A 25,990-nucleotide genomic window follows, 5' to 3' on the forward strand; every position below is an offset into this window, starting at 1 on the left:
GATAAGAATCCATCTTCTTGGGAGGAAATTTCCGAAAATGTAATTAATCCAACTGTTGCTCAAGAGTTGGAGAGGATACTGTGCTTAGTTACTGTTGGAATTTAAGGGAGATTCCACAAGGTATAGGAGAAATACCGACACTGGAATTGATTGAAGTGGATTCTAGTTTCGAGTCTCTCGGGGAGTCAGCAAAGCAGATAGCTGAGGATCAACAGAGCTATGGAAATATTATGATCTTCATGTTCGTGTCAAAAAATATGCTTTTTTCGAGGTTAGAGCTATATCTAGCCTTTTTGTTTTTCCATAACCAATAATTGAAATTAATTGTAATCTTATTGTAGACTTTGAGGGAGCGGTTGCTGCAGCATCAGTTGCGGCAGGCAGGCGGAAGCTCTTGTTTAGACATTCAAGGTTGGCATTATTAGAATATTTGGATATGCATGATTGGATTTGTGCAGCTCTTGTGTTACTGATTTTTATGCAAGGAACTCTTATTATTTGTGTCAAGTAGTAGTAATTTAACTTGGGTTGGACATTTTATGATATTCAGGTGGATGTTCTGTATGTAATTTGCATTTGAACTCTTTTTGTCTAAAGGTTTGTCTTTTAATTGAACTCTTTTTGTGTGTGTGTTTGTCTCTGAGAGAGAGAGAGAGAGAGACCCAAGATATTGAAAGTGTATATATAACTAGACATAATAATAGTAAAAAAACAAAATCAATAAATAAAAATGGAAAAAATAAAATAGAAACAAATTAGGAAAAAAAATCAGTAGTCATAATCATAATTCATAGTGTTTCACTTTTCTCTATTTTTCTATGTTACACTATTACTGGTAGTAATAGATAGTACTTCCTCCGTCGCACGAAGATAGTCCCATTTTGACTCGGCACGAATTTAAAAAAATGTAATGAAAAGTGAGTTAAAAAAAGTTAGTTAAACCCTATTTTTATATATTAATTTTATAATAATGTGTGAGTAAGAATGAGTTAGTGTGATATGAGGTCCACTACTAAAAATGATAAAAAGTAAAATAAAATAAATATTATGGAACAAATGAAAATGAAAAATTGGACAATCTTTATGGGACGGAGGGATAGTAAATAACGTAGGATCTCTTACAGTCAAACAAAACGGTATATTTAGCCGCCTCAATAATTGAGTAATTAAAAATAAATTCCATTTAGAAAACATGAGCCCCAATCTAACACGTGGCACAATATTATATAGTGTAGTGAATAAAATACACTTGAAACTGAAAACACACAATCCTCTGTTCTTAAAAATGGAGATGAAAGAAATAACCTCTGTTCTTCAAACTCTCACAATCCTCTGTCTTCCTCTTTATCTCTCCCAACAGTTATGGCAGCTTATGCCGCTCTTGCTTCCCTTGCTCAAACCACAGCTCTCAATTCAAATCACGCCATATCTCGCTTCTCTATCGATGCAAATCACAAAATTACATCGATCAATGAGTATGTCCTCATCTTGCTTACCTTCCTCAAAGATTATCCAGATAAATCCAACCCTTGGGAAGACAAGCTGAGGGATTTAGCTCGTGAAGCTGAAGATATCATCGAACATTTTACGTGGAAGCAATCGTATTATGGAAGGAAGAAACTATCAAGCTTGAATTTTGAAGAAGCTCTCAGAGACGTAACGGAGAAATTCCGGTTATTTCTTGGAGATGTGATGGATGAGCAAACTTTTTCTCCATCTATTTCCCTCTCATCATCATCAGCATCAAGAGTTGCAGCTATTGGCAACGGTGTGGCGATTGGTTTGAATGAAGATGTGATGGCGATAAAGGATCGGCTTTGTGGGCTTTCATCGAAACTCGAAGTTGTGTCCATTTTGGGGATGGGTGGAATCGGTAAGACCACTCTGGCTAGAACTGTTTATGATGATTCAGTGATCATGTATCATTTCGATCTTCGTGTTTGGCTTACAATATCGCACGATTATAGTGCACGGAAAGTTCTTTTAGGCCTTGCACATTCCATGAAACTGATTCATGAACACATGTCTGGGGAGATGGTTGATGTCTCAGTGTTGGCAGTGGAAGTGTATAGACACTTGAAGGGTAGGAGGTATCTCGTGGTAATGGATGATGTGTGGAGCGCAAAGGTTTGGGATGATGTGAGGAATGTATTTCCGGATGATGGCAACGGAAGTCGAATCGTGTTAACCACAAGGCTAGGGGATGTAGCCGTTTATCCCGACTCCTCTAGTGCTCCTCATGAGATGAGGTTCATGAATGGTTCTCAAAGTTGGGATTTGCTCAAGGGAAAGGTGTTTGTAGACAGCAATTGCCCACCTGAATTGGAAGAAGTTGGGAAAAAGATTGCAAGAAGTTGTGGGGGACTACCCCTTGCTGTTGTCCTCGTTGCAGGATTCTTGTCTGGAGTTGATAAGAATCTATCTTCTTGGGATGAAATTTCCACAAATGTATTAAATCCAATTGTTGGTCAGGAGTTGGAGGAGATACTATCTTTGAGTTACACTCACTTGTCTCATCATCTGAGGCCGTGTTTTCTGTTTATGGCAATGTTTCCTGAAGATGAGAGTATCAGTGCTTCAAGGCTTATTAGATTATGGTTGGCTTCAGGCTTCTTGAAGCATGAAAATAGAGGTGTGGAAGAGGAGGCAGAGGAGTATTTGGAGGAACTAGTCAGAAGAAATCTTGTAATTGTGACTAGTAAGAAGAGTGATGGGAAAATCAAGTGTTGCGGCCTCCATGATATGGTACGAGACTTGTGCATAAAGAAAGCCCACGATGAGAGGTTTGTTTGTGTCCTCAGTGATAGTGTTGTTCGACAAGGCGTCACAAATGGGAGGCACATAAGTTTCATAAATGAGCAACATATTACATTTCAGCAGTTTCATAAGAATCACATTTGGAGTCGAACCATCCGCACCATTTTATACTTCCATCTTCTGAACTTTCCTAATGCGACATCCTTTCTACGATGCTATAAATTGCTTAGGATACTTGATGCCGTGAGTGAAAACTCAATTTCAATCCCTTCAGAGGTATTCGAGCTGTTTCAGTTAAGATATCTTGCTTTAACTTGTTCTTTTATTCCATCAGCCATATGTAGTCTCATGAATCTTCAAACCTTGATCATCCTTCCAACCTCTCTCATTGCTCCAACCTTTTATAGTTGGAAAAGATACTGGCTAAGTGATTGTGATCCATCATCTCATATCTCATTACCATTGGAAATTTGGAGGATGCCTCAGTTAAGGCATATTTTACTCTATCAGCCTTACACTCTACCTCATCCCCCAAATGGCTCAAATCCTCCTCTAGAAAATCTCCACACTCTTTCATACATCAAGAATCTTGTATGGAACGAAAACATCTTGCAGATGATTCCAAACGTCAAAAGATTGGGACTCGTGTACGCAACCAGTACAGAGTCTCACCTCAATCTCCTCAAAAATCTGGATCAGCTTGAAAAGTTGAAGCTACATGGTTATCGCGGCTTTTCTTGGCAAAGGCAAAATCCTAATTTCCCTAGCACACTGAAGAAGTTGACCCTGGTGGGTGGGGGACTCCCTTGGGAAGATATTACTAGTATTATTGGTTCGTTGCCTAATCTTCAAGTGCTTAAGCTACGAGATCACGCTTGCAGAGGACAAACATGGGAAACAGTTGATGGAGGATTTCCTAATCTAGAATACTTTCTTATTGAGATATCAGAGCTCCAACACTGGATAAGTGAGAGAAGCCACTTCCCCAGACTCAAGTGCCTAGTGCTTCGTTCTTGTCGAAATTTGAGGGAGATTCCGGAAGGTATAGGAGAAATTCCGACACTTGAACTGATTGAAGTGGATCACCGTAATATATCACTTGTGAAGTCTGCCAAACAGATAAAGGAAGATCAAGAGAGCTATGGAAATTATGGTCTTCATGTTTTTATAACCCATTCACATGAGGTCAGAGTTTTGGCCGTTCTTGAATTATATATATTTGGATGCTTATTAGTGGCTTTGTGTTTATCTTGGTGTATTAATGCTTTGCAGATTCGAAGGAATTCACTTTACACCAATAGAAGAGGGTCCATCCAAGCCAAAATGATTCATGGAGTGTTGAAGGAAAGGTGAGGATTGGTAGGCCTTCAGCTCAAATTTACAAGGAAACTGCGTTGTCTACTCAAAGGGTATCGCTGAGATTCGGACTTGTGGTAAACTAGTCACTTGTATATATAATATGGTGACATGTATATAGTCTTTCATACATCAAGAATCTTGTATGAATGAAAACATCTTGCAAATGATTCCAAACATAAAAAATTGGGACTTGTGTATGAAACCAATACAAAGTCTCACCTCAAATCTCCTAAACCATCCCAATCAACTTGAAAAATTGAAAGTATACGAGGATAGTATTGGTAGGCGCTTCGGCTTGAATATATGAGGAAACTGTGCTGTTTACTCAAAAGGTATCGATGAGACAAAACGGAAACGGACACATTAAAACGAAATAGTTGTAGTCTGCAGATAAAGTGTCTATCAGCAGCACATTACTCAGTTTATATATTTGCCTCCATTTTTCTCAGCATAAATTCAAAAAAATCATCACTTCGCTATGTTAGTAGAAAAGATAACCTATTCCACAGTGGATCAGGGTAAACTCTCCATTAAAAGACAGGCATTTAGGCAAAAGAGTTAATGGCAAATTACTGCCTAAATATCATAAGATGTCCAAGCCAGGCTAAACACTTAAATACAAAAATAAGAGTTCCTTGTATACATTAGTAAAACAGATCCAACCATACATAGCAAATCAGTCATTGTCAAGTCCAAGTAATATTCCAAACAAATATACCAAGCTAATAATGCAAATCAATAAAAAATAACCAAGAACTGTTACACTCATAATAATGTGTACTTAAGTACTATTTAGAAAGAGGCATTTGTGTTGAAATCCAACCGAGGGAGAAACAAAGGCTACAAATAGAAGAGCTTCAGTTCAATTTATGTGTGCGAATCCAAATCTTCTAGGCCAACCTTGTGTGTCTCTACAGAAGCTTCTGCTTCTGCAGCCGCACGCTGCCTTTGCTGCTGCTCCCGCTCCCGCTCCCTCCACCGCTGCTCCCGCTCCTTCTTTATAATCTACAATAAGATTAAAATAAATTTCAATTATTGGTTATGGGAAACACGATTGAATATGATATGAACCCACATCGGTTCCACATAAAAGTGACTTAGTAATATATTTCTGGCCAAGTCATCAAGTTACAAGATGACATGGAGGAACTGCCTCGGATATGGGATTTATTTTGACAGGTTATTATATACATAAGAATTAGTAGTACTAATTATCCTAGGCTAGATAGATATCTAACCTCATTAAGACTGAAATAGGAGGCACGAACATGAAGATCATAATTTCCATAGCTCTGTTGATCCGCAGCTATCTGCTTCGCTGACTCCACAATAGACTTGTTACTAGAATCCACTTCAATCAATTCTAGTGTCGGTATTTCTACTATACCTTGTGGAATCTCCCTTAAACTCTCACAAAAACGAAGCACTAAGTGCTTCAGTCTCGGAAAGTGACTGCTCTCAGTTATCCAGGTCTGGAGACCTGATTTCTCAATTAGCAAATATCTCAGCTGAGGAAACTCTCCATCAGTTGTTTCCCACGTTTTACTAAATGGTTGATCTCTTAGCTTAAACACTTGCAGATTAGGCAATGAACCAATAATGCTCATATCTTCAAAAGGAAATTTACCACCCTGCAAGGTTAACTTTTTAAGTGTCCTAGGTAAAGTAAGTAGGTTGTACTTCCCCACCCAAAAACAACTGCGAGGCCCAAATAGTTCCAACTTTTGAAGGTGATGGAGATGCTTGAGAAAGTGGAGGTCACACCTTCTATAAATTTGGTACACAAGTCCCAATCTTTTGACATTTGGAATCATTTGCAAGATCTTTTCAGTCCACACAACATCTTTTATGTAGGCAAGAGTTTGGATATTTTCTAGAGGAAGGTTTGATCCATCTGGGAGATGAGGTAGGATACAAGGACAATGGGAAATAAGATGCCTTAATTGAGACATCCTCCAAATCTCCAATGGCAGATAGAAATAAGATACCTTAGTTGAGACATCCTCCCAATCTCCATGTATTTTCCTTGCATAAATTATTTTAGGCTTGGTAGAGGCTGAAGGCATGTCTGAAGTTGGAAGAATGATTAAGGTTTGAAGATTCACAAGATCAGATATTGGTGAGGGAACATTATAAGAACAAACTAAAGTAAGATATTTTAAATGATACAGCTCAAATACTTGGGAAGGGAGTTCTTTTGATCTTTGGCTCACTGCGTCCAATATCCTAAGCAATCTGAAACGTCTTAGAAAGGTTGGTGAGCTTGGGAAACTCTGGAGTTCGAAGCATAGTATGGAATGGGCGGTTGGGCACCAGATGTCAGCTATACTAGAAAGCCTCAAACTGATGCGTCGCTCATTTATCATGCTTTGTGGAATGACATGACCATGGATAACATGAAGAAACTTCTCATCATGCGCTTTCCTTATGCACAAGTCTCGAACCATATCATGGAGGCCGCAACACTTGATTTTTCCATCACTCTTCTTACTATTTACAATTACAAGATTTCTCTTGACTAGATCCTCCAAATACTCCTCTGCCTCTTCTTCTATGCTTTCACTATATCCACTATGATGCTTCAAGAAACCCTCAGCTACCCATAATCTAATAAGCCTTGAAGCACGGATATTTTCATCTTCAGGAAACATTGCCATGAAGAGAAAACAAGACCTCAAATGATGAGACAAGTGCATGTAACTCAAAGATAGTATCTCCTCCAACTCCTGACCAACAATTGGATTTACATTTTCAGCAATTTCCTCCCAAGGAGAAGGATCATTGTTAACTTCAGACAAGATTCCAGCAACCAAGACAACAGCAAGGGGTAGTCCCCCACAACTTCTCGCAATCTTTTTCCCAACATCTTCCAATTCAGGTGGACAATCGCTGTTTGCAAACACCCTTCCCTTAAGCAAATCCCAACTTTCAGAACCGTTCATGAACCTCATCTCATGAGGAGCACAAGTGGAGTCCGGATAAACAGCTACATCCGGTAACCTTGTGGTTAACACGATTCGACTTCCATTATTATCATCCGGTAATGCGTTCCTCACTTCATCCCAAATCTTTGAGCTCCAAACATCATCCATTACAATCAAATATCTCCTGCCCTTTAACTTTTTGTACACTTTTGTAAAATCAGCTGTCTCCTCTCTACCCCTACTACCCCTACCCATTTGCTCTTCCCCAAATTCCTTTGAATCTTTATCATCTAAGCACAATTGTTGTTCCATCAAGTTAATTGAATCTAGAACACCTAAAAGGACTTTAGGCCAATTGAAATCTTGTGATATTGTGATCCAAACACGAATATGAAAATACTCTACGATAAGTGGATCATCGTAAATAGTTTTAGCAAGAGTGGTCTTACCAATACCACCCATTCCCAGTATGGGGATGACTTGTCGTTTTGATGACATCCCACATAGCCGCTCCTTCACTGCTATCACATCGCCATCTAAACCAATCACCCTACTTTTTCCAGCCGGTGCAACTCTTGATGATGATGATGGGACATCAAGAGGCGAGTGAGCAGGTCGATTTTCCATCAGATCTCCAACCATCAAACCTAATTTTTGAGTTACATCACTCAGCTGGTCTTCAAAATTCAACTCGGATGACTTAATCCATCTGTTATATGACAGCTCGGACATATACTGTTCGATAAAGTCTTCAGCTTCATGAGCTAAATCCCTCAGCTTGCCCTCCCAACGGTTGGATCTCTCTGAATAATCTTCGAGGAAGGTAAGCAACATGATAGCATAGTCGTGAATTGATCCAATTTTTTGCTCTGCATCGATAGAGAACTGAGACTTGGCATGATTTGTGTAGCGAGTCGTGGTATGAGCAAGGGAGACAAGAGCGGCATAAGCTGCCATTGCTGGGCGATTGCCGGAGCTCGATTTGTTATTTTAGAGATGTGAGTGAAAGTGATAGGATTGTGAGTCATGGAAGACTTTGGTATTAGTGGAAGACTTGCTAGTATTTGTGTAAAACAAGGTAGAATATGATGCATTAAATTAATGAAAGGAAGGGGATTTTCCATTGGATCGACGGTGGGGTCGGCCGACCCCGCGCGACCCCACCTCCGTCCGTATTGAGAGTGCACGCAAAGTGTTCGGTGAAATGACTGAACAGGATAGGACATGGTGAAGATGGAGAAGAAGAGAGATTAATGGTGTTGTGTTTATCTGTTTGGATGAGTAGTTATAAAACTAATTGGGCTTGGGCTTTTGACATTGAGCCTTTTTTATACAAGGGGCAAAGGCCCAAACGTATTTTACCATACATTTTGAATTGCAATGTGATGATGTAGACTAAAAATGTGTGTTAGGGTAGCTACCTACTCCCTTCGTCCCGACTAAGATGACACATTGCTTAAGCGGCACGAGATTTTAGAAGTTATTGATTAAAGTATTTAATTGGAGAGAGATGAAGTGAATGTAAGTATTAAAGTAGAGAGATAAAAAAATATAAATATTTTAATAGGAGTGAGAAAAATTGATTGAGTGTATTAATTGGAGAGATGAAGTTACTAAAAAAGGAAATGTGTCATGGGACAAACTAAAAAGGAAAATGTGTCATCTTAAGCAGGACGGAGGGAGTATAGTGAACTTAAAAATAAATTTCATTTAAATAACATGAGCCAAATAATCTGATTCGCCCTACTCAATCAGTAGATTATTTTATTTCCTATTTTATTAATTTAATGATTAAAATAAACATAAAATGGAATACACTCTTGTGTCTGGGTAAATTTATCAATTACTCCATATCGATTCATTCAAAGTACATTTTTCTGTTTTGAATGCTTTATTCAAAATAAATTATTTTTAAAATATGATTGTTACTCTCTATATTTTATTCTTTATTTACTGAACACCTTAAATAATGCTATATAAATTCATATGTGCAGGAGAAAATTGTTACACTTGGAAATTAGAACATAGCATCAATTTTTCAGTCCAAAGACCATTTCATCGTAATCATTTTCTTATACTCGTATTTAAATATAAAAGATAATGACATTTTCTTCATTTTTGGTAATTTTCTTTAACAAAGTAAGTCTCATTTTGCACTAATATTATTATAATTATTTTTTTTTTCTTTTTTTCTCTTATTTTACCTGTGTGGTATTAAATTTTGCATTGTCCTAGATTCCTAAATATTTATATTTTTATGGAACTATCATCAAGATTGAATTTTGAAGAGGAGCTCTGCAATGAAACGGAAAAAATCTGTTTAATTGCTGGAGATGTGATGGAGGAGCAGCCTGCTTACTCATCTCTTTCTCTCTCATCATCATCAGCTTCAAGAGTTGCAGCTGTTGTCTTGGTTGCTGGATTCCTGTCTGAAGTTGATAAGCATCCATCTTCCTGGGAGGAAATTTCCGAAAATGTGAATCCAATTGTTGGTCAAGAGTTGGAGGAGATACTATCTTTGAGTTACACTCACTTGCCTCATCATTTGAGGCCGTGTTTTCTGCTTATGGCAGTGTTTCCTGAAGATGAAAATATCCGTGCTTCAAGGCTTATTAGATTATGGTTAGCTGAGGGCTTCTTGAAGCATCAACATGGATGCAATAAAAGCTTGGAAGAGGAAGCAGAGGAGTATTTGGAGGATCTAGTCAAGAGAAATCTTGCAACTCTGACTAGTAAGAAGAGTGATGGGAAAATAAAATTTTGCAGCCTCCATGATATGGTACGAGACTTATGCATAAGGAAGGCTCATGATGAGAAGTTTCTTCTTGTATCCATGGTCGTGTTATTCCAGACAGCATAAAAAATGAGCGGCGCATCAGTTTGAGGCTTTCTGATTTTGATGACATTTTGTGTCCAACCCATACCATGCTATGCTTCCAGCTCAAGCGTTTCCCTAGCTTTCCAACCTTTCTACGACGTTTTAGATCACTTAGGATATTGGATGCTGTGAGCGAAACATCTGTAGAGCTCCCGTCCCAAGTATTTGAGTTGTTTCATTTAAGATATCTTACTCTAATTTGTTCTTCTAGTGTTCCCCCTGCCATATCTAATCTTATGAATCTTCAAACCTTACTCATTCTTCCAACTCCCGACATGTTCCCAGACTTTATAAGGCATCAAACCATTTTCAGATGGAAGAGACATTGGACAGCTAATACTTATTTCTCTCTTCCATTGGAGATTTGGAGGATGCCTCAATTAAGGCATCTTATTTTCTATATTCCTTGTATCCTACCTCATCCCCCCTATGGATCAAACCTTCCTTTGGAAAATATCCAAACTCTTACCTACATAAAAGATTTTGTATGGACTGAAAAGATCTTGCAAATGATTCCAAATGTCAAAAGATTGGGTCTTGTGTACCAAATGGATCAAAGGTGTAACCTCCATCTTCTCAAACATCTGCATCAACTTCAAAAGTTGGAACTATACGGGCTTTGCGGTTTTTCTTGGATGGGGTACAACCTATTTGCTTTACCCAGGACACTTAAGAAGTTAACCTTGCAGGGTGGCAAATTTCCTTGGGAAGATATGAGTATTATTGGTTCATTGCCTAATCTGCAAGTGTTGAAGCTAATAGATCAAACCTTTGGTGAAACATGGGAAACAGCTGATGGAGAATTTCCTCAGCTGAAATATTTGCTAATTGAGAGATCAGGTCTCCATCATTGGATAACTGAGAGCAGTCACTTTCCAAGACTGCAGCGCCTAGTGCTTCGTTTTTGTCAGAATTTAAGCGAGATTCCACAAGATATAGGAGAAATACCGACACTGAAATCGATTGTAGTGGATTCTAGTATCGAGTCTCTTGGGGAGTCAGCAAAGCAGATAGCTGAGGATCAACAGAGCTATGGAAATTATGATCTTCATGTTTGTGTCATCAATTTTAATCTTCTTGAGGTTAGAGCTATATCTAACCTTTTTTGTATCATATTCTAGCTTGTATTTCCATAACCAATAATTGAAATTTATTATAATCTTATTGTAGATTTTGAGGAAGCTGCAGCGGCAACATAGCAGCTGAAGCTTTGGTGTAGACATTCAAGGTTAGCTTGCTTTAACTTGTTCTTTTATTCCATCAGCCATATGTAATCTCATGAATCTTCAAACCTTGACCATCCTTCCAACCTCTCTCATTGCTCCAACATTTTATAGTTGGAAAAGATACTGGCTAAGTGATTGTGATCCATCATCTCATTTCTCATTACCATTGGAAATTTGGAGGATGCCTCAGTTAAGGCATATTTTACTCTATCAGCCTTACACTCTACCTCATCCCCCAAATGATTCAAATCCTTCTCTAGAAAATCTCCATACTCTTTCATACATCAAGAATCTTGTATGGAACGAATACATCTTGCAGATGATTCCAAACGTCAAAAGATTGGGACTTGTGTATGTAACTAGTACAGCGTCTCACCTCAATCTCCTCAAACATCTGGACCAACTTGAAAAAGTTGAAGGTACATGGTTATCGCGGCTTTTCTTGGCAAAGGCAAAATCCTAATTTCCCTAGCACACTGAGGAAGTTGACCCTGGTGGGTGGGGGACTCCCTTGGGAAGATAGTACTAGTGTTATTGGTTCGTTGCCTAATCTTCAAGTGCTTAAGCTATGAGATCACGCTTGCAGAGGCCAAACATGGGAACAGTTGATGGAGGATTTCCTAATCTAGAGTACTTGTTTATTGAGATATCAGAGCTCCAACGCTGGATAACTGAGAGAAGCCACTTCCCTGGACTCAAGTGCCTAGTGCTCGTTCTTGTCAAAAGTTGAGGGAGATTCTGGAAGGTATAGGAGAAATTCCGACACTTGAACTGGTTGAAGTGGATCACCGTAATATATCACTTGTGAAGTCAGCCAAACAGATAAACGAGGATCAAGAGAGCTATGGAAATTATGGTCTTCATGTTTGTGTAGCCCATTCACATGAGGTCAGAGTTTTGGCCATTCTTGAATAATATGCAGTATATGGATGCTAACTAGTGGCTTTGTGTTTATCTTGGTGTATTAACGTTTTGCAGATTCGAAGGAGTTCACTTCACACCAATAGAAGAGGGGCCATCAAAGCCAAAATGATTCATGTGTTGTTGAGGAAAGGTGACGATTGGTAGGCCCTTCAGCTCAAATTTACAAGGAAACTGCGTTGTCTACTCAAAGGGTATCGCTGAAATTCAGACTTGTGGCAAACTAGTAGGTTGTATATATAATATGGTGACATGTATATAGTCTTTCATACATCAAGAATCTTGTATGGAATGAAAACATGTTGCAAATGATTCCAAACATCAAAAATTGGGATTTCTGTATGAAACCAATACAGAGTCTCACCTCAAATCTCCTAAACCATCCCAATCAACTTGAAAAACTGAAAGTATATGAGGATAGTATTGGTAGGCGCTTCGGCTTAAATATAAGAGGAAACTGTGTTGCATGCTCAACAGGTATCGATGAGACAAAATGGAAACGGAAACGTGAAAAACAAATAGTTGTAGTCTGCAGATAAAGTGTCTATCAGCAGCACATTACTCAGTTTATATATTTGCCTCCATTATACAATAAAAATCATCACTTCGCTATGTGTCCTACATAATATTGGAATAAGAGATTAAATTCTACTTTAGAACAAATGCTTTGGTGTAGTAATATTTTATTTTGAACTGAATGATCTACATCTACTGAATAATTCTTCCGTTTTCTTTTTCCAGGATTCTTATTTCCAAGACGCTAGAGAGCTAGAAAGGTTTGTGATTATTCTTCCACACTCAAGTAAGTTTCTGGTGCAATTTTCTCATGTTAGTCCATGGTAAAAATAGGAAATTCATTGCTAGTTCTAATGCGGCAAAGGAAACTGACAAAACTCCGGATGCGGTCAGAGATGAAAGTTAGGGTTCATATGCAGGAAGTAAGTATATACTCTTTAAATTCATTGCAAGATCTACAAGGTTAGAGTTCTAAACAGATTCTTGAATAGCATTTAAGCCATAATTCTGTTTTGAAACAAAAAATCTGAAATACTCGATTTTCTTCATTACAGGAAAGCAGAAATTGATGCTTTCGTGTAATAGTATTTCATTTGAACTGAATGCTCTACCAAATAACTCTTCCTTTTCCTTTATTCTAGCGTTCTTTGCTCCAGTTGACCAAACAATAAGTAGCTGAAGAGGTGGAAAGGTTTGTGGTTATCCTTCCATACTCAAGTAAGTTATGGTGCAATTTTCTCATGCTAGTCCCATGGTAAAAATAGGATAGTTCCACACTCCATCGCGGATTCTAGGAAACTGACGAAACACTAGATGTGGTCAGAGACGAAAATGAGGGTGTGTGTGGTATGCAGCAGGCTGTCAAATTTCCTGCGAATGTTTTTCGGAGGAATTGAGGAAGTGTCTATTCTTATGAGATATGCATGTATGGTTGGTTTTACTGGTTTTTATGCAAGGAACTCATTTAGTATGTATCCTGGCTTCGACATTTTATTTTGTATGATTTAGGTGGATGTTTTATTTGTGACATGCCTTTGGCTATAGTTTCATTTTGATTTATTAGCTAAGTGGTGATTTTAGTATTTAATGCTGAGAAAAATGGATCCAAATGTATAAACAGAGAAACAAAATACCGAAGCTTAGGGAACTACCATTAGTCAAATTATAAAGGTCATAGATAAACTTTAGCACATAAGTCAAACCCCCAACTGTCAATGTAAGATTTTGGTTCTCAACTCCCACCAATATTTGCACACATGCCAGTTGAAAATCTTGGGGACCATCTAATTTTTGTCTAAGAGCATTCCCAATGGGTTCCCTTAAAACTCCCTTATTTCTCCCTTATTTCTGCCACATCAGCGCCACATCAGCACCATAATTTATCCCCAGTTTTTAGCCAACTTTTAGCCAACTGCTCCAATGGTTTCTCCCTTATTTCTCCCTTATTTCTCCCTAACTCAACATTTCATTTTTACAAATTTAGCCGTTAAAAATAAAAAAACGTCGAATTATCGCCGAATCGCGCCCACAGTGGGCGGCGATGATTCGGCGATTTTTCGGCGATGAATCGCCGGATGGCGTTAAATCGGGAGAAAAATCGCCGATTTTTCGCCGAATTCCTTTCATTGGTCGGCGAAAACTCGGCGATTTTCGGCGAAAAGTCGCCGAGTTTTCGCCGACGCCATTGGGAGTGCTCTAAGATCTCTGATACTCTTTGTTTGTTGATTTTTTTTTTTTTTTTTTCCCAATTTTCAAAGTAGTTTGAAACTGTAGATGATCAGAAGTCAGAACCCCATCAATATCATCATAATTCATACCTAATCTTTCAACAAATTACTTTCCAAAAATTTCAGACTCAGCTCTCTCTGAAAATCGGCCTGTTGCTGAGTATGGCAGCTTATGCCGCTCTTGCTTCGCTTGCCCAAACTATCAATCGTAGTTCAAATCATGCCAAATCTCACTTCTCTATCGATGCAAAAGAGAAAATTGGATCCATCCACGAGTATGCCATCTTCTTGCTCTCCTTCCTCGAAGATTATCCAGAGAGAGCCAGCCGTTGGGAAGGAAAGCTTAGGGATTTAGCTCATGAAGCTGAAGATATCATCGACCAATTTTTGTGGAGGCTGTCGTTTTATGAAAGGGCGAAAATATCAAGCTTGAATTTTGAAGAGGAGCTCAGAAATGTTACGGAGAAATTCTGTTTAATTGCCGGAGATGTGATGGAAGAGCGGCCTGCTTACTCATCTCTTTCCCTCTCATCATCATCAGCAGCAACAGCAGCAGCATCAAGGATTGCAGCTACTGGCGATGGTGTGGCGATTGGTTTGAGTGAAGATGTGATGGTGATAAAGGATCGGCTTTGTGGGCTCACATCCAAACTCGAAGTTGTATCCATTTTGGGGATGGGTGGGATCGGTAAGACCACTCTGGCTAGAACTGTTTATGACGATTCAGTTATCATGTATCATTTTGATATTCGTGTTTGGCTTACAATATCGCAAGATTACAGTGCACTGAAAGTTCTTTTAGGCCTTGCACATTCCATGAAATTGATTCATGAACACATGTCTGGGGAGATGGTTGATGTTTCAGTGTTGGCAGTGGAAGTGTATAGACACTTGAAGGGTAGGAGGTATCTCGTGGTAATGGATGATGTGTGGAGCGCAAAAGTTTGGGATGATGTGAGGAATGTATTTCCGGATGATGGTAATGGAAGTCGAATCGTGTTAACCACAAGGCTAGCGGATGTAGCCGTTTATCCCGACTCCTCTAGTGCTCCTCATGAGATGAGGTTCATGAATGGTTCTCAAAGTTGGGATTTGCTCAAGGGAAAGGTGTTTGTAGACAGCGATTGCCCACCTGAATTGGAAGAAGTTGGGAAAAAGATTGCAAGAAGTTGCGGGGGACTACCCCTTGCTGTTGTCCTCGTTGCGGGATTCTTGTCTGGAGTTGATAAGAATCTATCTTCTTGGGATGAAATTTCCACAAATGTATTAAATCCAATTGTTGGTCAGGAGTTGGAGGAGATACTATCTTTGAGTTACACTCACTTGTCTCATCATTTGAGGCCGTGTTTTCTGTTTATGGCAATGTTTCCTGAAGATGAAAGTATCGGTGCTTCAAGGCTTATTAGATTATGGTTGGCTTCAGGCTTCTTGAAGCATGAAAATAGAGGTGTGGAAGAGGAGGCAGAGGAGTATTTGGAGGATCTAGTCAGAAGAAATCTTGTAATTGTGACTAGTAAGAAGAGTGATGGGAAAATCAAGTGTTGCGGCCTCCATGATATGGTACGAGACTTGTGCATAAAGAAAGCCCACGATGAGAGGTTTGTTTGTGTTCTCAGTGATAGTGTTGTTCGACAAGGCGTCACAAATGGGAGACACATAAGTTTCATAAATGAGCAACGTATTACATTTCAGCAGTTTCATAAGAATGACATTTGGAGTCGAACCATCCACACCATTTTATACTTCCATCTTCTGAACTTTCCTAGTGTGACATCCTTTTTACGATGCTATAAATCCCTTAGGATATTTGATGCCGTGAGTGAAAACTCTATTTCAATCCCTTCAGAAGTATATGAGCTGTTTCATTTAAGATATCTTGCTTTAACTTGTTCTTTAATTCTATCAGCCATATGTAATCTCATGAATCTTCAAACCTTGATCATCCTTCCAACCTCTCTCATTGCTCCAACCTTTTATAGTTGGAAAAGATACTGGCTAAGTGATTGTGATCCATCATCTCATATCTCATTACCATTGGAAATTTGGAGGATGCCTCAGTTAAGGCATATTTTACTCTATCAGCCTTACACTCTACCTCATCCCCCAAATGATTCAAATCCTCTAGAAAATCTCCATACTCTTTCATACATCAAGAATCTTGTATGGAATGAAAACATCTTGCAGATGATTCCAAACGTCAAAAGATTGGGACTTGTGTACGTAACCAGTACAGAGTCTCACCTCAATCTCCTCAAACATCTGGATCAGCTTGAAAAGTTGAAGGTACATGGTTATCGCGGCTTTTCTTGGCAAAGGCAAAATCCTAATTTCCCTAGCACACTGAGGAAGTTGACCCTGGTGGGTGGGGGACTCCCTTGGGAAGATATTACTAGTGTTATTGGTTCGTTGCCTAATCTTCAAGTGCTTAAGCTACGAGATCACGCTTGTTGGGGAGAAACTTGGGCAACAGTTGACGGAGGATTTCCTAATCTAGAATACTTGCTCATTGAGATATCAGAGCTCCAACGATGGATAACTGAGAGAAGCCACTTCCCTAGACTCAAGTGCCTAGTGCTTCGTTCTTGTCGAAAGTTGAGGGAGATTCCGGAAGGTATAAGAGAAATTCCGACACTTGAACTGATTGAAGTGGATCACCGTAATGGATCAGTTGTGAAGTCAGCCAAGCAGATAAAGGAGGATCAAGAGAGCTATGGAAATTATGGTCTTCATGTTTGTGTAACCCATTCACATGAGGTCAGAGTTTTGGCCATTCTTGAATTATATATATGTATGCTTATTAGTGGCTTTGTGTTTATATTGGTGTATCAATGCTTTGCAGATACGAAGGGATTCACTACACACCAATAGAAGAGGGGCCATCAAAGCCAAAATGATTCATGGAGTGTTGAGGAAAGGTGAGGATTAGTAGGCCCTTCAGCTCAAATTTACAAGGAACTGCGTTGTCTACTCAAAGGGTATCGCTGAAATTCAGACTTGTGGTAAACTAGTCGGTTGTATATATAATATGGTGACATGTATATAGTCTTTCATACATCAAGAATCTTGTATGGAATGAAAACATCTTACAAATGATTCCAAACATCAAAAATTGGGACTTGTGTATGAAACCAATACAGAGTCTCACCTCAAATCTCCTAAACCATCTCAATCAACTTGAAAAATTGAAAGTATATGAGGAGTATGCCATCGTCTTGCTTTCCTTTCTTGAAGATTATCCAGAGAGAGCCAGCCGTTGGGAAGGAAAGCTTAGGGATTTAGCTCATGGAGCTGAAGATATCATCGAACAATTTATGTGGAGGCAGTCTTTTTACGGAAGGGTGAAAATATCAAGCTTGAAATTTGATGAGGAGCTCAGAATTGTAACCGAAAAATTCGGTTTAATTGCTGGAGATGTGATGGAAGAGCGACCTCCTTACTCATCTCTTTCCCTCTCATCATCATCATCAGCAGCAGCAGCATCAAGGATTGCAGCTACTGGCGATGGTGTGGTGATTGGTTTGAATGAAGATGTGATGGTGATGAAGGATCGGCTTTGTGGGCTTTCATCCAAACTCAAAGTTGTGCCCATTTTGGGGATGGGTGGAATCGGTAAGACCACTCTGGCTAGAACTGTTTATGACGATTCAGTGATCATGTATCATTTCGATATTCGTGTTTGGCTTACAATATCGCAAGATTGCAGTGCACGAAAAGTTCTTTTAGGTCTTGTTAATTCGATGAAATTGATAGAAGAACATGATATTTCGATTTTGAAAGAGAGAGTGTATAAAAACTTGAAGGGTAGGAGGTATCTCGTGGTAATGGATGATGTGTGGAGCACAAAGGTTTGGGATGATGTAAGGAATGTATTTCCGGATGATGGTAATGGAAGTCGAATCATGCTAACCACAAGGCTAGCGGATCTAGGCGTTTATCCTAACTGCACTAGTGCTCCTCATGAGATGAGGTTCATGAATGATTCTCAAAGTTGGGATTTGCTTAAGGGAAAGGTGTTTGCAAACAGCGATTGCCTACCTGAATTGGAAGATGTTGGGAAAACGATTGCAAAAAGTTGTGGGGGACAACCCCTTGCTGTTGTCCTGGTTGCTGGATTCCTATCTGAAGTTAATAAAAATCCATCTTCTTGGGAGGAAATTTCTAAAAAGGTGAATCCAATTGTTGGTCAAGAGTTGGAAGGCATACTATCATTGAGTTATACTCACTTGTCTCATCATTTGAGGCTGTGTTTTCTTTTTATGGCAATGTTTCCTGAGGATGAAAGTATCAGTGCTTCAAGGCTTATTAGAATATGGTTAGCTTGTGGCTTCTTGAAGCATCAAAATGGATGTAGTAAAAGCTTGGAAGAGGAGGCGGAGGAGTATTTGGAAGATCTAGTCAAGAGAAATCTTGTAACTGTGTCTAGTAAGAAGAGTGATGGGAAAATCAAGTGTTGCGGCCTCCATGATATGGTACGAGACTTGTGCATAAGGAAAGCTCACGATGAGAAGTTTATTCGTGTGCTCGATGATCGTGCTATTGGACAAGGCGTTACAAATGAGAGGCACACCAGTTTCATGAATGAGCAACATATCACTTTTGGGAGGTCTCATATGAATAGCATTTGGGCTCCAACCACCCGCACCATTCTGTACTTATATCTTCCGAACTTTCCTTATTCAACATCCTTTTTACGATGCCATAGATTGCTTAGGGTATTGGATGCCGTGAGTGAAAACTCTGTTTCACTCCCTTTAGAGGTATTCGAGTTATTTCACTTAAGATACTTTGCTTTAACTTGTTATTCTATTCCATCAGCCATATGTGATCTCACGAATCTTCAAACCTTGATCATCCATCCAACCTCTCTCATTGATCAAACCTATTATATTAGCAGAAGATACTGGCGAGGTTCGTCTTGTTTCTCACTACCATTGGAAATCTGGAGGATGCCTCAGTTAAGGCACCTTTTACTCCACCAGCCTTATACTCTACCACATCTCCCAGATGGATCAAATCCTCCTCTCGAAAATCTCCAAACTCTTTCATACATCAAGAATCTTGTATGGAATGAAACCATCTTGCAGATGATTCCAAACATCAAAATATTGGGACTTATGTATGAAACTAATACAAAGTTTCACCTCAATCTCCTCAAGCATCTGGATAAACTTGAAAAGTTGGAAATACATGGTCATCGTGGATTTAATCGGCAGAGGCAAAGTCCTAATCTCCCTAGCACACTAAAGAAGTTGACCCTGGCGGGTGTAGGACTCCCTTGGAAAGATATGAGTGTGATAGGTTCGTTGCCTAATCTTCAAGTGCTTAAGCTACGAGATGACGCTTGCAGAGGACAAACTTGGGAAACAGTTGATGGAGAATTTCCTGATCTAAGATATTTGCTTATTGATAATTCAGGGCTGCAGCAATGGATAACTGATAGCAGCCACTTCCCCAGACTCAAGTGCCTAGTGCTTCATTCTTTCCATATGTTTAGGGAGATTCCGGAAGGTATAGGAGAGATTCCGACACTTGAACTGATTGAAGTGGATTACCATAATTGGTCACTTGTGAGTTCAGCCAAGAAGATAAAGGAGGATCAAGAGAGCTATGGGAATTATAGTCTTCATATTCGTGTAACCCATATTCATGAGGTCAGAGTTTTGGCCATTCTTGAATTATATATGTATGCTTATTGGTGGGATCTGTGTTTATCTTTCGTGTATTAATACTTTGCAGATTAGCGGTTTCTACAAGAAGAAGGCTGCAAATCCAAGCCAAGATGATTCATGGAGCATTGTAGAAAGCTGAGGATAGTATTGGTAGGCGCTTTGGCTTAAATATACGAGGAAGCTGCGTTGTTTGCTTAAAAGGTATGGATGAGAAACTGGTCACATATTTTGCCACGGTAATCACTTATATGACGATGAAATTCAAACATGTTGGCCCTATGCTGCAGCATACACCAAAGGCTAGCAGTTTGATCATAATTAAATTCGACCTATTGGTTGGGCGGGAAGTGTGTTGTTTTCATTTTCCTACTTGAATTTAGCTTCAGTTATAATCTTAAAGAGAGTTAAATATAGTTGAACTTTTTTAGTGATTCATTTGGCCTTATACAGTTTTGCTATGTTTTCTAATTATTTTGCAGGAATTCGCTATGAAGGTATTCTCTGATAATCTTATCTGAGATTTGATTTTTGTACCACATTCTTATCAAAAATGAGGATTTGGTTTTGAACCTCAAGGAAATCTATCATGACTACAACCAACCAAAGAGGTAATTGGTAATCTTTTCAGTATCCTCGAATTTCGGCTTGATAAATACTTGAGATGTAATGATCATATGTCTGTAGTGCACTGTATGTCCGATAATGGTTCATTTCGTTTGCAGCTTTAAAGAAGGCAATGTTGTGCCACAAGTGAGTGCCGGAAATCTGCAGGGACTTGCTTGGAAAAATAGAACAAGTTGGCCTTCTCTGTTTCGTTATGGTTTCGAATTATTTGTTGTTCGATAACATTGTACACTGGGCACCAATTGTTGTTTCTCGAAAGTAGTGGCCGAGGCATAGGTGTAGGACTATTCGGAACAAACTTGCACCACTCTATGCTGCAGCATACACCAAATGACTAGCAGTTGGATGTTACTCAACTTCTTGAAAGGTATTAATAATGGTTCTTCATTTATTCTTGTAGCGACTACAAACCCGATCTAGTGGTAGATGTGTGTGATCTAGTTGAAGTGTAATGATCATACGTTTGTAATGCATTGTATGTCCACGCAAAAATACTTTGGTTGATTTCCCTCATCAGAAACAATTTACAGATTGGAGTAAAGGGTGAAATAAAAAAAAAAAAATCAAAACCAGAAAAAAAGATAATGTTGATTCGCGGATAAAAACACTCAAAATCACGATGCACACCTATCAAATTTTGCGAGTCGGATTGACCAGCTAACCATCAAGGGCTTGATCCACCTCTGCAGAAAACATGCCGTATGCTACTACAACAAACGGAAACATGAAAAACAAACAGTTGCAGTGTGCAGATAGAAGTGTCTATCAGCACATTATTACAAAACCAAAAAACCCCTTAGTATTTTGTTACTCAGTTTATACATTTGCCTCTATTTTTCTCAGCATAAAATACAAAAAGTCATCACTTTGCTAAAAGACAGACATTTAGGCAAAAGAATTAATGACAATCATCCACCTGCCTAAATATCATAAGATGTCGAAGCCATACATAACCAAATCAGTCATTATTGTCAAATCCTAGTAATAATCCAAACAAATATACACTCATAATAATGTTTACTTATGTATTTAGAAAGAGGATTTGTGTAGAAATCCAACCAAGGGAGAAACAAAAGCTACAAATAGAAGAGCTTCAGTTCCATTTATGTCTGCAAATCCAAATTTTCTAGGCCAACCTTGTATGTCTCCACAAAAGCTTCTGCCACTACTGCTGCTGCTCCCACTCCTCCTGCAGCGTCTCCCGGAGCTTCTGCAACATCTCACTCGACCGCTGCGCCTGCGCCCTCTGCTGCAGCTACAATAAGATTATACTACTAAATTTCAATTGTTGGTTATAGGAAATATGATATGAATCCACATCGGTTCCACATAAAATTATTCTGACCAAGTCATCAACTTACAAAATGACATGACGGAACTGCTTCGAATACTAGATTTATTTTGATAAGTTATTTGTATAGCTTAAATCCTAGTCACATTCATATATACATAAGAATTAGTATTAATTATCCAAGGCTAGATAGATATCTAACCTCATCAAGACTGAAATAGAAGGCATGAACATGAAGATCATAATTTCCATAGCTCTGTTGATCCTCAGCTATCTGCTTCGCTGACTCAACAAGAGACTTGTTACCAAGATCCACTTCAATCAATTCCAGTGTTGGTATTTCTCCTATACATTGTGGAATCTCCCTTAAATTCTCACAATAACCAAGCACTAAGTGCTTCAGCCTAGGAAAGTGATTGCTCTGAGTTATCCAGTGCTGGAGAACTGATTTCTCAATTAGCAAATACCTCAGCTGAGGAAATTCTCCGTCAGTTGTTTCCCACGTTTCACCAAATGGTTGATCTCTTAGCTTAAACACTTGTAGATTAGGCAATGAACCAATAATACTCATATCTTCAAAAGGAAATACACCACCCTGCAAGGTTAACTTTTTAAGTGTCCTTGGCAAAGTAAGTAGGTTATGTGCCATCCAAGGAAAACCGCAAATCCCATATAGTGTCAACTTTTGAAGTTGATGCAGATGCTTGAGAAGGTGAAGTTGATACCTTCCATAAATTTCGTATACAAGTCCCAATCTTTTGACATTTGGAATCATTTCCAAGATCCTTTCAGTCCACACAAGATCTTTTATGCAGGCAAGGGTTTCTATATTTTCTAGAGGAAGGTTTGATCTATCTGGGGGATGAGGTAGGATAAAAGGACCATGGCAAATAAGATTCCTTAATTGACGCATCCTCCAAATCTCTAATGGCAGAGAGATTTTAGATACATGTGAATCAGGTAACCCATATCTTTTCCTTTTATACTTGATTCTAGGATTGTCATTGTGAAAGGTTGAACGCATGTTAGAAGGTGGAAGAATGATTAAGGTTTGAAGATTCACAAGATTAATTATGGCTGAGGAAACATGAGAAGTACAAATTAAAGTAAGATATCTTAAATGAAACAACTCAAATACTTGGGAAGGGAGCTCTTCGGATGCTTTGTTCCCAGCATCCAATATCCTAAGGGCTCTAAAACGTCTTAGAAAGTTTGGCGAGCTAGGGAAACCCTGGATTTCGAAGCATAGCATGGAATGGGCGGTTGGGCACCAAATGTCAGCTATACTGGAAAGCCTCAAACCGATGCGTCGATCATTTATCATGCTTTGTGGAACAACATGATCATGGATAACACAAAGAAACTTCTCATCATGAGCTTTCCTTATGCACAAGTCTCGAACCATATCATGGAGGCTGCAAGACTTGATTTTACCATCACTCTTCTTACTAGTTACAATTACAAGATTTCTCTTGACTAGATCCTCCAAATACTCCTCTGCCTCTTCTTCTATGCTTTTACTGTTTCCACTGTGATGCTTCAAGAAGCCCTCTGCTAACCATAATCTAATAAGCCTTGAAGCACGGATATTTTCATCTTCAGAAAACATTGCCATGAACAGAAAACACGGCCTCAAATGATGAGACAAGTGCTTGTAACTCAAAGATAGTATCCCCTCCAGCTCCTGACCAACAATTGGGTTTACATTTTTGGAAATATCATCCCAAGAAGATGGATCATTGTTAACTTCAGACAAGATTCCAGCAACCAAGACAACAGCAAGGGGTAGTCCTCCACAACTTCTCGCAATCTTTTTCCCAACATCTTCCAATTCAGGTGGACAATCGCTGTTTGCAAACACCCTTTCCTTAAGCAAATCCCAACTTTCAGAACCATTCATGAACCTCATCTCATAAGGAGCACAAGTGGAGTCCGGATAAGCAGCTACATCTGCTAGCCTTGTGGTTATCACGATTCGACTTCCATTATTATCATCCGGTAATATGTTCCTCACATCATCCCAAATCTTTGAGCTCCAAACATCATCCATTACAATCAAATACCTCCTGCCCTTTAACTTTTGGTACACTTTTGTAAAATCATCTGTCTCGTCACTACCCATTTGCTCTTCTTCAAATTCCATATCATATTTATCATTTGAGCACAATCGTTGTTCCATCAAATTTATTGAATCTAGAATACCTAAAAGGACTTTAGACCTACTGTAATCTTGTGATATTGTGGTCCAAACACGAATATCAAAATGATACATGATAACTGAATCGTTGTAAAGAGTTTTAGCCAGAGTGGTCTTACCAATACCACCCATTCCCAGTATGGAGATGACTTCTCGTTTTGATGACATCCCACACAGTCGCTCCTTCACCGCTATCACATCGCCATCTAAACCAACGACCTTACTTTTTCCAGCAAATGCAGCTCTTGATGATGATGATGATGATGATGATGAGACATCAAGAGGAGAGTGAGCAGGTCGATTTTCCATCAGATCTCCAGCCATGAAACCTAATTTTTGAGTCACATTACTCAGCTGGTCTTCAAATTTCCGATCTGATGGCTTAATCCATCTGTTATACGGCAGCTGGGACATATACTGTTCGATAATGTCTTCAGCTTCATGAGCTAAATCCCTCAGCTTGCCCTCCCAACGGCTGGATCTCTCTGAATAATCTTCGAGTAAGGTAAGCAACATGATTGCATAGTCGTGAATGGATCCAAGTTTTTGTTTTGCATCCATAGAGAACTGAGACTTGGCATGCTCTGCATAAAGAGTTGTAGTTTGAGCAAGGGAAGCAAGAGCGGCATAAGCTGCCATTACTGGGCGATGGCCGGAGCTCGATTTGGTATTTTAGAGATGTGAGAGAAGGGGAGGAAAGTGATAGGATTGTGGTTGTGAGTGAGTCACAGAAGACTTTGGTATTAGTGGAAGACTTGCTATTTGTGTAAAATAAAATGCATTCACCTACCGAAAGGAAAGGGATTTCCGTTGGATCGATGGTGGGGTCCACCTCCGTCCGTCGTTGGTACTGATATGGAGAGTGCACGCAAAGTGTTCGGTGAAATGACTGAACAGGATATGACATCTAATATACTACTCCATCCGTTACGGCTAAGATGACACATTGCTTAGCCGGCACGGGATTTTAGAAATTATTGGTTAAAGTGTTTAATTGGAGAGAGAAGGTGGATGTAAGTATTAAAGTAGAGAGATAACGAAAGATGAATATTTTAACAGGAGTGAGAAAAAGTGGCTGAGTATATTAATTGGAGAGAGAAAGTTACCAAAACAAGAAATGTGTCATCTTAGTTGGGACAAACAAAAAAGAAAAACGTATCATCTTAAGCGGGACGGAGGGAGTAGTATATATACGATGCTTATCACTGGCTATTCACAAACAGGTGAGATCAATGAAGCCTTAGATTGTATTCCCTCCATCCGCGAATAAGAGTCCCGTTTTTCCATTTTAGTCCGTTCGCGAATAAGAGTCCCAGTTCACTTTTACCATAAATGGTAATAGGGTCCCACCTTCCACTAACTCATTCCACTCCCATTTCATTTAAAACTAATATATATAAGTGGGATCCCTATTCCACTAACTTTTTTCCACCCACTTTCTTAACATTTCTTAAAATTTGTGTCGCCCATGAATGGGACTCTTACGGACGGAGGGAGTAATTTGTATGCGGAGATTGGGGAGATTGTGAAGATGGAGAAGAAGGCTAATGAGCTCACTGTATGCAGAGTGAGTCATGTGGAAATATTTCGTTGTGTTTAACAGATTTGAAGGCTTGAATAATTATCATTTTAAAGAATGGTTATAAAACTACTTGGGCTTGGGCTTGGGCTTTTGACATTGAGCCATTTTAAACAAGAAGCAAGGCCCTGCAACATGTATTTTAACATTTTCAATTCTTTACCATACATTTTAATCTTCCATGTTTAGAATACAAAAATGTTTCGATTTCTTGTGTGAATATTAGAGCACAACACTCCTCTAATTTAAGTCCTAGCCCTTCAATTTCTTACAATTGGTTTGTCTAATGATTTTGGACAATTTGTATGATATAAAAGCCCAT

General features: G+C 39.0%; 5 protein-coding genes and 1 pseudogene across 8 annotated transcripts; 4 read left to right on the plus strand and 2 right to left on the minus strand.

Moving 5' to 3' along the window:
- The first annotated feature begins 40 nt into the window (after positions 1-40).
- Positions 41-4,865, plus strand: LOC125214420 (putative late blight resistance protein homolog R1A-3). The gene is made up of 3 exons (XM_089068540.1): positions 41-271; positions 342-3,942; positions 4,030-4,865. Exons 2-3 carry the CDS (start codon positions 1,363-1,365, stop codon positions 4,108-4,110), a joined length of 2,661 nt encoding a protein of 886 aa, XP_088924666.1. The 5' UTR covers positions 41-271; positions 342-1,362; the 3' UTR covers positions 4,111-4,865.
- Positions 4,734-7,997, minus strand: LOC125214438 (putative late blight resistance protein homolog R1A-3). The gene is made up of 2 exons (XM_089068539.1): positions 5,355-7,997; positions 4,734-5,121 (listed from the first exon to the last, which is right to left on the minus strand). Exons 1-2 carry the CDS (start codon positions 7,995-7,997, stop codon positions 4,984-4,986), a joined length of 2,781 nt encoding a protein of 926 aa, XP_088924665.1. The 3' UTR covers positions 4,734-4,983.
- Positions 7,998-9,558: 1,561 nt separating this feature from the next.
- Positions 9,559-11,874, plus strand: LOC125210259 (putative late blight resistance protein homolog R1B-14; annotated as a pseudogene).
- Positions 11,875-14,290: 2,416 nt separating this feature from the next.
- LOC148929843 (putative late blight resistance protein homolog R1A-3) lies at positions 14,291-17,401 on the plus strand. Its single transcript, XM_089068643.1, has 2 exons — positions 14,291-17,062; positions 17,148-17,401. The coding sequence occupies exons 1-2, from the start codon at positions 14,471-14,473 to the stop codon at positions 17,232-17,234; spliced, it is 2,679 nt and encodes an 892-aa protein (XP_088924769.1). The 5' UTR covers positions 14,291-14,470; the 3' UTR covers positions 17,235-17,401.
- On the plus strand, positions 17,398-21,105 carry LOC148929844 (putative late blight resistance protein homolog R1B-14). Of its 2 annotated transcripts, XM_089068645.1 has the most exons (5): positions 17,398-19,606; positions 19,724-19,959; positions 20,045-20,178; positions 20,457-20,585; positions 20,700-21,105. In XM_089068645.1, exons 1-3 carry the CDS (start codon positions 17,398-17,400, stop codon positions 20,114-20,116), a joined length of 2,517 nt encoding a protein of 838 aa, XP_088924771.1. In that variant the 3' UTR covers positions 20,117-20,178; positions 20,457-20,585; positions 20,700-21,105. The 2 variants fall into 2 exon arrangements, with proteins under 2 accessions (XP_088924771.1, XP_088924770.1); XM_089068644.1 differs by having other exon boundaries at positions 17,398-19,959.
- Positions 21,106-21,499: 394 nt separating this feature from the next.
- LOC148929845 (putative late blight resistance protein homolog R1A-3) lies at positions 21,500-24,842 on the minus strand. Of its 3 annotated transcripts, none has more exons than XM_089068641.1 (2): positions 22,095-24,842; positions 21,500-21,850 (listed from the first exon to the last, which is right to left on the minus strand). In XM_089068641.1, exons 1-2 carry the CDS (start codon positions 24,726-24,728, stop codon positions 21,767-21,769), a joined length of 2,718 nt encoding a protein of 905 aa, XP_088924767.1. In that variant the 5' UTR covers positions 24,729-24,842; the 3' UTR covers positions 21,500-21,766. The 3 variants fall into 3 exon arrangements, with proteins under 3 accessions (XP_088924767.1, XP_088924768.1, XP_088924766.1); XM_089068642.1 differs by having other exon boundaries at positions 21,500-21,872; XM_089068640.1 differs by having other exon boundaries at positions 21,500-21,856; positions 22,095-24,841.
- Positions 24,843-25,990: the final 1,148 nt, after the last annotated feature.

This window comes from Salvia hispanica, chromosome 3, assembly GCF_029641045.1.
Source record: "Salvia hispanica isolate PSC_SH4W2 chromosome 3, Shi_PSC_v1, whole genome shotgun sequence".
Taxonomy (NCBI): Eukaryota; Viridiplantae; Streptophyta; class Magnoliopsida; order Lamiales; family Lamiaceae; genus Salvia; species Salvia hispanica.